At 45.3% G+C, this 13,119-nt stretch overlaps 1 protein-coding gene across 1 annotated transcript; it reads right to left on the reverse strand.

Annotated features, from left to right (window-relative positions):
* Positions 1-3,743: 3,743 nt before the first annotated feature.
* CBLN4 (cerebellin 4 precursor) lies at positions 3,744-9,576 on the reverse strand. The gene is made up of 3 exons (XM_007185273.2): positions 9,286-9,576; positions 6,213-6,329; positions 3,744-4,285 (listed from the first exon to the last, which is right to left on the reverse strand). The coding sequence occupies exons 1-3, from the start codon at positions 9,574-9,576 to the stop codon at positions 4,088-4,090; spliced, it is 606 nt and encodes a 201-aa protein (XP_007185335.1). The 3' UTR covers positions 3,744-4,087.
* Positions 9,577-13,119: the final 3,543 nt, after the last annotated feature.

Below are 13,119 nucleotides of genomic sequence, written 5' to 3' on the forward strand. Positions count from 1 at the left end.
CCTGAAGAAAAAAACGTAATGTGAAAATAGCGACTCAGCCTGCATTAATTTCCCTGCATTTTCTTCCCGTTACTGATTGTACCTTGACATCCAAGCTGAAACGTGATAACACAACAAACCGAAACAAGCAAACAAAAAAAAAAACCACAACAACAACAACAGAAAAAAACCAACAGGAGAGACATAAAGTCCATTTCTCTACCCTTAACTCTCAGCCACAACAGTTACTTGTCAGAGCTCCCCATCCTCCCAGGGAGCTAGCAAACTGATGCCCTCTGAGGTTCCGTCAAAAATTCCAGTTCCTGGAAAGTCAGAGGGTCAAAATTTATGTTCTCAAGGTAACTCCATGGGAAATAAAGACTTCCTTAGTTCAGTACCTATGCCAATATATTTTCTCATTATAAATATCACCAATTGGACCTAAAAATTGTTGAGAAAGGCTTCTGCCCTTGAATGAATTTTAAACGTACTTTCTAGTCTACTGGAAATTGCTGGCATCATGGATCCTTCCGAATATATTCTCCCATTCTCATTCTCTCTCTCTCTCTCTCTCTCTCTCACACACACACACACACACAAACACACACACTTTATTAAGTTGAACAATGTCTTCTGAAGCCAAATGCCAAGTATACTTAGACAGAGACCCTACAATCCCTGGAGAAGGATCACTTCAGTCACAAAGAAAAGCAAGATATAGCTACATCTTTATTTCAGAACAAATGCTGACAAAATAAGGACTGTCACTAAGGGTTTTCTTTCTTCACAGGACGCCACTTTCTGTGGGTGACCTACCTTCGTCTTCACACCAGGTCTCTCACGTCTTTCCTGGAGGTGAGGTCTTCCTGTAGCCCTTCCTCTGCACAAAACGGCCAACACCCCCTCCAGCCTTTTCTCATCACAGAGCGAGAGTCTCGTGCTTACCTGCATGAAGGTCTCGTGCTCACTGCCTTGGGCTCCCCGAGTTTAAAACAGGAAGGATCATGAGAGTACTTGGACTCCAGGGTCACTGCAAAGAACACGCCCTGCCCCGGGACGTACTGAGGTAGTAAGAATCACCTGGGGGATTTGTTACACCTGGCGGAAGCCTAGCAGGTGATTCTGATGCAGGTGGTCTGTGGGTTTTACTTGAAGACAGAGCTTCGTAAACTGTACCGTGCCTGAGAACCATGGGGATGGGAGGGGCAGAAGATCTTGTTAAAGATATAGATTCTGACTCAGTAGGTCGGGGGTGAGTCTAAACCCCACCTGGGTTTCTAACAAGCCCCCATGATATGGACGCTACTGGTCCACAGACCACACTTTGTGATAGAAGGTCTCGCCATTCAAAGTGTGATACCCAGGCCAGCAGCACTGACACCATCTGGGGGCTTGTTAAAAATGCACACGCTCGGGTCCCCTTCCAGACCTACTGCACTAGAATCTACATTTTATCAAGATTCCCCCAGTGATTCTTACACATCTTCTTAGTTTGAGAAGATGACATAGGAGAACTTCAGGATCAAATTCACAGAGAAGTTGTTTTCCGAGAAAGGTCAGAGAAGACCAAAAGCCACAAAATATATATATATATATTTTTGATTCTATGCCATTTGAAACCCAGATTAAAGGTAGGCCTGTATTAGAGGGGACAGAGTAACCTATTTAAAAACCAACTTCTGAAACCCCACCTCCCTCCCTACCAAAGAAAACCACAAGAATTCAATTTGAGCTCCACAGCTCTGAATGTGAACAGCTCTCACATGCTATCACCTCTCCTTGTTTTCATTACTTCTCTCTGGTCATTAGGTCAACCAATTGGGGGACCAATGGATTACCATCGTTCTGGAGACAGATGGTTTGGATGGTAAATGTAGATTGGTAAAGCCCAGTACCCTCAGTCAGAAGGCGAAGTAGAACCATATTTTTCGACCTCTATTGCTCCTTATGAAGATTCTGGCTGTGTTTGCTGTCTGGGGAGGTCTAAAAAGGGCAGATGTAACCACTTCTACAAACTCAGTACCTAGCAAAGCATGTAACACATTATAAGGATAATTTAAGCAATATTGGTTGAAGCTGTTTATTCTAAGAATCAAAAAAGTAACTTGCTAAAAAAGTAAAAACCAAAAGAAGACATTCAGCTATCCAGGTTTCTAGAAACCAAAAAGAATGGGGAAAACAGCCTTAAGTCCAAAAAAAACAAAGAAAAGAAGAATTAAAACAAACTTTTAACTAGATAATCAGGCTCTAACAGAATCCAGGATCACCAGAAGCCCCCAAAAGCACTTGGAATCGGGGAGGTCCTATGTTTAAGCTCCTTATTTCCTTCAGTTTTGTTTTCTTGGAGCAGACAGTTTTCCCGTGATGAATGAATATTTTGACTTGGTGATTAATCACAGCTATACTGGAAGACCTGCCTGCATGTTTCCTCCCACAGAATCCTGCAACAGCTTCCTCGATGCCACAAACTGCAAAAGGGGGGCTCACAAAATTGTTTTAATTGACAACCAACCAGGAAGTTGAGCATGGAAATCTCCACATGAGACATCTATAATTATAGTTCCTCCTAAAAAGAAATGGGCCATCTTGTTTGTCCTTTAATGTTGAGAAAAGGGCAGAATTTTTCCCCAAAGTCTTTAGTTTGAAAATATTGGTCTTTATATGCATCACCACTCATTCTTTCCCTGAGCCCTTCATGATGCTTTAGGGGAGCTTTTAAAACTTAACTTCCTAACAGTAAGTCCTTCTGAAAGGAGAGTTTCCTAAATTCATTGATCCTCTTTTGCCAAGCTCACTGGATCTGGACAAATTAAACATAGTAAAGATTTCCTATGCCAATTCAGAGTACATTCTCTAAAACTTCAGAAAGCTTTTCTTAAACTCCAAGACAAAGAAATGAGAGAAAGGTAGGAAGGACAGGAGCGAGGAAGGGTTGGTGAGAGAGAGAGAATAAATCATGTAAAATATATATTTCCAAATCCGAAAGGACAAAACAATTCAACTAACATATATTAACCTTTATTCTATAACAGAGACATAAATAATTTTATGAATTCATATGACCTATACAAAAGACAAAATAAGATATTGCACTAAGTTTAGCTTGGGCTATTTGGATTTCGTATTAACTAAACAGATAAATCTATACAATTTAAGGAGTTAAGGCAAAACCAGATGATACTTCAAACACAACAGGAGGTTTGAAAAATAGGTGTAATTAAAAACAAGGGCATCCCATTTCCAGTTAATAAAGTGGTCATGTCTAAGGGAAAAAAAATCCCTTAGGTTCTTAAAAAGTGGTTATTATCAATCACGTTAATTAAAGTGAGAAATAAAGTGTAAGATTTCCCGTGGAGGAGAGCTGTTTAGCGGAGGTTTGACGATGGAGCACTTAGAATTCGGGTAAGCAACTTTTTCCTTGTTAGATTTATGATCTATTCTTCCTATTAGAAAATATAATTTGGAAAATATGACTCTTTCACATATATAATTAAAATACAACTATGAAGCATTTTTTTTAAAGGGAAGTCCTGATGGTGACCTCATAGAGTAAATTTGCAGACAAGCCATTACCCTATTTGTAGAGAAGACACAAAGCCAGCAGTTACCTTAAGAAAACCCAAAAAAACGAATTCCAAAGCAATAAAAATAAGTGAAACCAGTATATCAACACAGCACACAATTCTTTGGCAGTATCACACAAATCGTTGATTGAAGTCAGAACTTTTATACAGTTCTCTAATTCTCAGACCCGGTTGCCGGTCTTTGAAAACTAACTAAATAAAATGCCACATCTGCAACGAATTCAGTAATTCCAGGAAATTAAATTCAGAATAAACCTTGCAGACAGCTCTGAACTGTTACACTTAAGCATAGATGGGTATCAACTGCTGTGAGTCTCGATCCAAGTACACGGAAACGCACACGCACAAAAATAATCTGTGGAGCTCAGTACTGCTTCAGACAGGCCTAGCATCCTTACAGAGAATCCATATTCACCCATGAGAAACCAAGAAAAGACATCAATCCGATGATGAGGAAATGATCTTCCAGGAACTCAGGGGTGGGCCGCCCCTCACCTGGATGAACATCGCGAAGAAATCAAATTCTATAGGGGGAACACCAGAAAGCCAGAGAACGTGGAATACTGCCAGCCTCCGACCAAGTTACCTTTCTCCAGTTTTAGGTAAACCTTATCCTCTTTATCCAGGTAGAGCAGGACCCCATTCGTGGCAGCCTCACGTGTAACGTCTTTATCCCCAGCGAACGCAGATATTACTGGTTTTCCATTTAACATCAGGTTAACCTACAAGGAAAATAAAACACTGAAAATCTCTCTCTAAAGTCAAAACAAATGAATGAATAAAACAAAACAGAAACAGACTCACAGTTACAGAGAACAAACTAGGGTTACCAGTGAGGGGAGGGAAGTGGGAGAGGAAGGTAGGGGTAGGGAATTAAGAAGTAAAAATCACTATGTATCAAATAAATAGGCTACAAGGATATATTGCACAGCACAGGGAAATACAGACATTATTTTATAATAGCTTTAAATGGAATATAATCTATAAAAATGTTGACTCACTATGTTGTACACCTGAAACTAATATTGTGGATGAAAGAAAGAAAAGAAAAGAAAAGAGAAAGAAAGAAAGGAAGTCAAAGCATCTATGAGGGGCAGGGGGTAAAAAATAATGTCTAAAATGACCAACCTGGTAAAATAACTGATGTTCAGTAAATATATCCCTTTCCTTTCAAATTAGCAGATAGTGGTGGCTAGGCTTAGTATGATCTTACCGAGCTGATCTTTTTTAATTAAAAAAAATTTTTTTTTAAATTTCTCCCATAGAAATTTCCTTAAATGCTCACAGAAGAATACCATCCATGGAGAGCAACCTAGCCATGTGAAAACTGGCTTCCCTTCAGCACATAACTTAAGCCTACTATTGAATACTTTACCTCTTGTATTCAGTAGCAAGTTTTTGGCAATGACGTGAGCCTGTGGCTTCCCAGTACATTAGCAAAAAGAGCCCCAGTGCCCTTTGCTCTGAGAAACCCAGGTACAGCAAGGTTCTACCAACATCCTTGCAGGTTTACTGTACCGCTGAGACATGCAGAGTGCTAAAAATCAGTTGAAATTATGGAATATGTGTGTTGTGATTTCTTCATTTTCCCTGATAAGAAATGTGTATTAAAAATAATAATCACCACTACCACTGAAGATTTTAATGATGGATAATTACCACAGAATCAAATCTAATTTATTCCCTTCTCTCCATACTACAATTTTGATTATACTGTGTTAAACATTACAAAAATTTCTAAATGTTGGGGCTTGGGAAAAGCTTTTCCATGGAAGTAAATTTGTTTACTAAATATTCATTCCTTTTATGTTAAAAATAATATTGAATAAATTAAATCTGAGGCCTATCAATTTATCCATTCACTAGGATATGTAAAAGTAGTAGATGAGTGTGTATTCTATCATTCACATGGACATAGTATACAATACAAACATTGAACATATGATAAAAAGTTATCCTAGAATTCCATGGACATGTATTGGTGTTATTGGGTGCTGGCATATTAGAATACTATAGGAACTAGCTTCATCATTGTCCTTGAGTGTAAACTCAAGCCCGTTCCTTAGAAAGCACAACACAAAATATATTAACTGTGAAACTGCAATTGGTAAGAATCCACCAACATCAGAGTAACTGAGGATAAACTACTTAGAGGATAAGCACAGCACATCGTTTCTTTAAAAGTATATTGAATAACTGTTCCTTCATAGATTTATTCTCAGTCGTTAACTGTAGCTCATAATTTTAATGATGACAGCAAATTTGTTTTAATTATTTAGTAGTTACTTGTAAAGCTCTGATAGTCTTACTAGTTTTTTTCTTACAAATTCAGGTAATTTTTGCACATGCGTTAAAAGCAACCAAGATCTTATAAAGAGATTTGTGTCACTGAATTTTTACTAAGCAATATTTTTTAAGTGACATTGTTATTAAGGTAATAAGTTCAATTGCTTATTCTTCTATATGCTTCTTGTCACATGCCTTAATAGATGTTATTGGAAATTAAGTGTTTTAAAAATAAACTACTATAAAGATGGTTGTTTATTTTTACAATGAAAACACATCTTTGGATAAACACTTAAATACATAACCCACTGCTGATAAACACTGTCGCTTGAGGGTACAGAGGGAACAGGTCGAAAGACATACCTGGATTGTTTGGCTCTGGTAGACTTTAATTACGTGAAAACTGAAACTGTAAATTCCTTTCCTTGGTGCTACAAAGACAGACTCCAGGGTGAAAAAATTACCCACATTTACTAGGATCTACAAATAAAAAGAATAAACAACAGTCAATTATTACAATATTCTCTTCTGTAAGTAAAATAAGTTTTCCTCCTTCCTTTTTCTTTTCCTTTCTTTTTTCTTTCTTTCTTAAGAAAGAAAACTAACTTTTAAAACCATAGAAAATAAAACATTGAGTTCGATTCCTTCTTTCTTTAGTGACTTGGAAAACAGATTTGTATATTGGAAGGTTCTTCTGTCTTTTAAATGGTATAAGAAAAAATAAAGTGACAGCTTTGTAGTCATGCCTCAATTTCAGCAAGGCCCAATGGCTCTGGAAACATCTAGAAACATGTGAGGGCTTATAAATATTAGCTTTACCTTGAGAGTCAAATAAAAGGCTTCTGCCACATATTTACGCACCCACCCTCTACGAGCCTTCACAGTGTCCAGAGGTGACGTGTCCAAGCCAGCCAATTGGGATCCATGGGCTCTCTGCAGTCATTCCCGGACACACCACACAGAGGCCTGGACACTCCCTCCACCGTGTGACATAATCCATGACAATGAACAGTTGGTACACAGAGTGAGCTGAATACCCAGCCCTCCTCAGAGGCTCCGCCAAACCTCTGCTAAGCCCCACGGCCATTTGTTTCATTCCTATGCCATCCAGGCCTTAATTATAATATTTTGGCAATGACTCAGCCTTTGCAGGCTGCCAAAGGGTAGAGACTGTGAAACAGGTGGCCTTCTTGTGTTCCTCCCACTGTTATCCGTCATCCATTCCCTTATCAATCACCTGCTCTTCATTTAAAGTTCAAGGGGCAAAAACAAAGAGTGGAATAAAGCACTGGTTCCCAAGAAAACAACAGTGCATTCTGTATTCTGAGATGTTCGGCCTGATTCTACTGGTTATGAAATTAGCTCTGAATTTCAATAAGTGACCTCATAAGCTAAATGTCACATAGGTATGACCCTTCCTATGAAGACGAGAAGGAGAATGTTATGTGTGTGTGTATTGCAGGGGTGGAGGGCAGGATATAACTAGGGTTTCTTCCATTTCTCTCCAGGAAATAAATCTATAAGTGGCATTCAAAAAAATCAGATGTCCTTATAAAAATACATTTCCCCTATATCAATGGCAATCTGCTACTATCTCTTTTAAACACTACATTCATGCTAATATTAAGCCCTTTGCATAATTCCCTAAAGACATACTATTGCCTGTGAACAGTGCACCAGAATTATAGTGATGGTCAGGTAGATGTACCAGGCTCAACCCCCAAATTAAAATGTATGTTTGTGTATCATTTTATTCTGAGGTTACACCTTTTTCCAAGTAAGCATCAGATTTCTGTCTCTGACCCGATGATCAATGGTCTTTCAACAACAAATCACAAGCTATGCAATAATTCCTAACAGAGATTTTACAAAGATTTGTTTAAGCACATTTAAAATAATTTGAGGTACTTAGCAGGGACTTCCTGAATCAGATACAAGTAGCATAATTCATTAGCAATAATGGAACGGGCTGATTAGCGTTGACTACACATAAGGCTGGATGTTGACTCCACATTGTAATTAGAGCATCCAGGCACATCCAGATTTGTAACTAAATGTGTCTTGTTGTCTCTAAGATGCATGGGCACCCGGAACAGAAGAACAAACCCTTCTCCTCTTCTAACTGACAGAAAGGTCACTGAAAAGAATGCACTGTACAGAGAGGATAGTGCTATGTCCACAGCACTTAATTAATGCATTGACATACAAACCAGGGGTCCTGCTAGACTTCATTTCCATCAAGATGGAAAATAGTGCACCAAAACCCCAAAGGGGCTGCTTAATTCTTTTAAAATGATGGCTATTCAATAGGAAGCCCCAGAGAGGCATTCTCTGTCTTTGGCCAGCTGGAGAGTATATTACTTAGGAACAATTAAGTAAGGAAGAGAAATGTCACCTCATCCCTTCCCTGGCACGTCTTGCAGCACCACTTAACCTGTGCTCTTGCCCATGCGGCACTCAACTGTGAACTACACATACGACTTTGGAATTTAAAAGACTCTGGGTGCTGTTGACGTTGAAATGATACCCCTGGAGTCTGATTTCAGTTTTAAGACGCCTTGCTAAGCTGATATCCTGGGGTTTCTCATCAGCCAAACCCCAGAGCTCCAGATCGCTAAAAAAAAAAAAAAAAGCCACAGCTTTCATCAGTTCCTCCCCCACCCCCTATCCTCAGCCCCCAAGTCTGTCTTTCCCCACTAATTTGCATGTATCTGGAAGGACCGGAGCAGGGGAAGGGAGAACGGGTCCCCAGCGCTTCCCTACGGGAGCTCAGTGCAGCTGCCCGATTCCTTTTCCTCTCCTTCTCTCAACTTTTCTCCAAGTAGCAGAGAAGGGCTTTCTGCTACAGCGGTACCTGCAATGTATGTGGGGATCCTGGCGGCGGAAAGGTGGGCGAGATGAGACCGGGGCCACAGCTTCCCACACTCTCCAGCCACCCGCGAGATCTCTGCAGAGATCTCTTTGGGGAGCCCCCGGAGCTCTCTTTGGGGAGACGCTTCTCCACCTGGGAGAAACAAATCATTTATCCAGCATCAGAGAGAGTACTGTGCCAGAGAATGGCCTCGGCAGCACCCGCAGAGGAGTCTGAGCCAGGGGGCCGAGCTCTGGCCAAGAGATGGCGAGGTCCAGGGACCAGGATCCTGCCAGCTCCTATGGACCTGTTGCTGTTAAACTTGTGCTGAGCTCTCGACGCCCGGCCCTACACGCCCGGCCTCTCTCCCACCACCCCAGCAGCTCTTCCGGAGGCCAAGAGGGAATGGGGGCGGGGTGGCGGCGGGAGAGACATCAGAAGTTTCAGACCAAGACCTTTGGGGAGGCGAGTGCCGAAACGATCCCCTAAATCGCAATCAGAGCAGCTGAACCCGCGCCTGAGCTGCCTGGACATCGCCCCTCCCGCCACCGGACTCCTGACACCCCGCGTCCCTCGGGGTCTGACCTGATCGAAGTAAATGATGCGCGTCTTGTTGCTCATCTCCGACGGCTCGTGGTTGGTGCTCCGCACCGCCGAGAAGGCGACCTTGGAGTTAGCCGCCCGGACCGAGATCCCCAGAGGGGAGGAAGAGGAGCCCTTGGAGTCTGTGGCCGGGTTCGAGTCGCACACCACGAGGCACTTGCCTTCCAGCACGATGGGCTCCGTGTCGTTCTGCGCCCAGACGGGCAGCCCGGGCAGAGTGAGGGCCAGCAGCACAGCCGGCACCACGGACAGCGCCCGGCCCCCGGAGCCCATGGTGAGCCTCGCGGCCAGCCGGCGGGCGCTTCTGCTCGCCCGCGTCGCCTCCTACCCCGGGACCCCGGAGCTCGGCAAGATGCCCGTGGCTAGATCGACAGCGCTGCGGGAACGGCGGCGGCGGCGGCGCGCACACTTCCAATCCTGTGGTTTGAAGTCAAAGTCTCCCCTCGCGCTCTCTCGCTGGCTCTGCTACCTTTGTCCTTTAAGGAGCTCATGCAGAACCCCCTATACCCCACCCTCCTCCGCCCAAGAATCAGCCCTGCCTGGGGCCCCTGCACCCACCCTTGTCCCTAGACATCTAAAAGTCACCAAACCCTCACATTCACACCTCAAAGAGGAAAATGATAAATTCTCACCCCAAACCCAAGCACCCCTGGGTGAACCACGAAGCAGGAAAAACGAAGGGGACTAAGAGAAGCCACGGGGACGGTGGATGCCGAGCGGTGCCGGTGTCGGTCCAGTACGTGTCTGGCTCGCGGCAGGGACGAATTACAGAAGCAGAAGGTGTTTCCCGGATTGGGAAGAACGCGAGGCTGTGTTCACGGCCAGGTCTCCGGCGACTCTCAATTTCGCTTAGCCAAAAATTCCCCAAAGCTTGGTGTCTCTCGGAAGTCGGCAGCTACGCATTGGCTAGCCGGGTCCCCAGCACGGAAAGCACGAATTCGCGGGATCAGTTCTCGGGTGCAGAGCGGCTCGGCCGGCGGGGTCCTCTCCTGCCTCGGCCGCACGCCCGGAGTCCCTGCGCACAACTTTCTCTGTCCTCGCGCAGCCGGGAGAGCGCGAGGCGGGCACACGCGCGCTATTTATAGGAGCGCACGTCCGGCTGGGGTTGGCTTCTGGCTCAACCCGCCGGCTCCCGGGAAAGGGGAAGAAGGAGTCCGGTGACCCCAGCTGAGCAGCTCCTGCCTGGCGCTTAACGCACCGCGGGGCAAGCGGGGCGCACAGCACTGCTGGCTGCCGAGGTCTGAGGCCACCCAGCCCCGGGGAGCGCGCAGCAGGGAGACTGTACCCAGGGAGAGGCGCCCACTGCCCTGCGCCTAACCCCAGCTCCGCGCCTGCTCGCTCCCTCCTCGGTCTGGGCCGGCAGAGGGGGCTGAGGCTCCCCTCGCCCCTCCCGAGCACCGGACTCCGCCGCCGAACGCCCTCCGAGCGGAGCGCGGCGCTGCCAGCCCCGGCTGCGAAGCTGGATGGGCGGCAGCGGCCTCCCGCGGCGCGCTGCTTGGCACCTGGGGACCCACGCCGCCGTCCCGACCACGCCTGGCCCAGAGCCTGCCTCCCCAAGCCCTGGGGCCTGGCGAGCTCCGGGAAGCCTTGGGACGGACCAAAGCCGCTGGGGGCCGCTGGGAGGAGGTGCCTGAGGCCTTCCGCTCCGGGAAGCAGAGCCTCAAAAGCTTCAGGGCGCGCCTTCCCATCCACACCGCGAATCCACCCCAGGCAAGGCCAGAAAAAGAGAGAGGGAGTTAACGCAGCAAGAATCAGTCCTCCGAAACCTTCCCCCTAAAAAAAGCCAAGCCCCTCCTGAGAATGCCGCACCTTTCTCCCTCTTGAAGTGCCCCGCCCTCCCCCCCGTGCCACCCCGTTGCCACCTTGGCCTCTGATTGGCAAGGTTTATCTTCCTCTTCCGCAGCCATCACTGGGAGGGAAAGGCTTGTCTCTGCGACGGGCTGCGTGAACTTGGCCAAGTCACCTACCCTTTCTGAGAGGGAGGGACTCCACTAATTAAGGTCCCATCCGCCCGCTGGTTCTATGATGCTTTGGAGTCAGGTCACTCCCTTCCCAAATTCCTTTTAGTGTCCCAGCTGCCAGAGGACAGGCCCCACATCTTTAATCAAAACAGCATCCCCATCAGCCATTCGGAGCTCCTAGAAATGTACTGACTAATTAGTCACTGAGGGGGTGTTTATTGAGCAGTGTCTCCCGGATAGATGGCTTTCTAGTCCTTCCTGAAAGAAGAAGAGCCTCCTTAGCATGGATTCAAGTCCCTCCACAACAGAAGCCAGACCTGCATCTCCAGGCTTGTCCCCTCATAAGGCCCTTCCAGAGGGCTGGGTGTTGAGCCATAAGCATTGCACTGCAGCTCCAACTGTTAAAATAGTAAATACTCCTACTGGTTGGTATTTCCCTAGCCCTTAGCTCCCTATAATCTTGCAACTAAAGAGTTGGTGCCTGGGGCCAAAGGGGCCTCCAGATTCTCCTCCAATGGGGCATCAGTTTTGATTGGCAGGTGCTCCTGCTGTGCTATTTGTAACAATGTTGAATGTCACTAATCTAAGCTACAACCAAAAAGAGTGAACTGGTGCCTTCTGAAAATGGCCACCATTTCCCCCACCCCAAGACTAGGGCAGCTTTTCACCTGAACCCTTGCTGCACTTTGTAACTCTCTCCTGGCTTCTACCACAGTCTGCCTGGACAGCAGCTGAGATTTCTTCTCGTTTGATGCTGCCTTTGGAGGACAGGGGCTGGATCTAATCTGGTTCCCGGTTTGCGTAAGTAATTTGCCTTCCTTGTCCAAAACAGCTGTTTAGTAACTAAGACCTGGGCTGTTCAATTTCGGGCTGGAAGGAGTTTGAGAAAAAAGCTCTGTTGACTACAGAATTGTTAAATTGTCAGTAAGTTGTCTTACCTACCAACCCCAATATATTCTCTCTGTGTCCTTTTCTTCTCTAGGCATTTTTCTTTCTGCAAGAACTCAGATTTAAAGAAACTTCTTCCCTCCCTCCTCTTTTCCTCTCCAAAAGTACTCATTTCCTAGCCCCCTAATCCAGCAGAGTGACCATATTAGGGATGCAGTAATTGATTGTGAAATGACTGGCTGCTCCAGATAGAATGTCAGTATCAGTCATTCACCTTATAGTATAAACTGGTTTAAATAAATCTCTCTTGGTAAAATTTAAATTCAGGCCTCCTGGGTAACTGGAGATGAAAGTCTTGGCTCCTTACCAAAAGGTGTTCCCCTATTCAGGGTGTTCTAAAGATGTGGAACACCACATTTTCTTTTGACTCCCACTGAGAGAAGCTATCTGATATTGTAAAGCACAGGGTCCTGTCTCCCTTTCCCACTATGGGTGATTGAACAAGGATAGCCCTTGTATTCTAGGGCTGTCAATCCATTTGATGCCAGAGATCTGTGACTTACATGTCCTGACTCAGCCAGATAAGGTGGGGCTGCTAGGTTTTCTCTCTCTAGGATCTGAATGGGACACTGAGATGGCTTCCAGTAAGCCCTGGGTCCTGCAGAGGAGAGGTCTATAGTCTCCTGAACTGGCCGTCTAAGAGCCATGTGCAAGTTTAAGCAGAGGAGCATGTTGGAAGAAATAGGAGGACTGACCACACTTGTAGACTGGGGCCGATTCTCTGCACTTCTGAGAAATGGAAGGGGTGAGGGAGTGAATAGTAAATCTCCAGCTTGTTAACTCCTACTCACAAGACATCCAGCAACCTTGAGTTTCTTGAGAGCCTCCTGCATCCTTGTAATAAAACTGATTTCACTTGAGCTAGTTTTTAGTAACCTACTACTGTTCCTTGCCATCCAGAATCCTC

The sequence above is a fragment of the Balaenoptera acutorostrata genome, chromosome 15, assembly GCF_949987535.1.
Source record: "Balaenoptera acutorostrata chromosome 15, mBalAcu1.1, whole genome shotgun sequence".
NCBI lineage: Eukaryota > Metazoa > Chordata > Mammalia > Artiodactyla > Balaenopteridae > Balaenoptera > Balaenoptera acutorostrata.

What these genes read in the sequence shown, in the direction of transcription:
- CBLN4 (XM_007185273.2), bottom strand. Translation starts at nt 9,576, where the DNA reads ATGGGCTCCGGGGGCCGGGCGCTGTCCGTGGTGCCGGCTGTGCTGCTG. An exon ending in GCATCATTTACTTCGATCAG is followed by an intron (nt 6,330 to 9,285) that starts GTCAGACCCCGA and finishes TTTTATTTGTAG; the next exon opens with ATCCTAGTAAATGTGGGTAA. An exon ending in ACCAGAGCCAAACAATCCAG is followed by an intron (nt 4,286 to 6,212) that starts GTATGTCTTTCG and finishes TTTTCCTTGTAG; the next exon opens with GTTAACCTGATGTTAAATGG.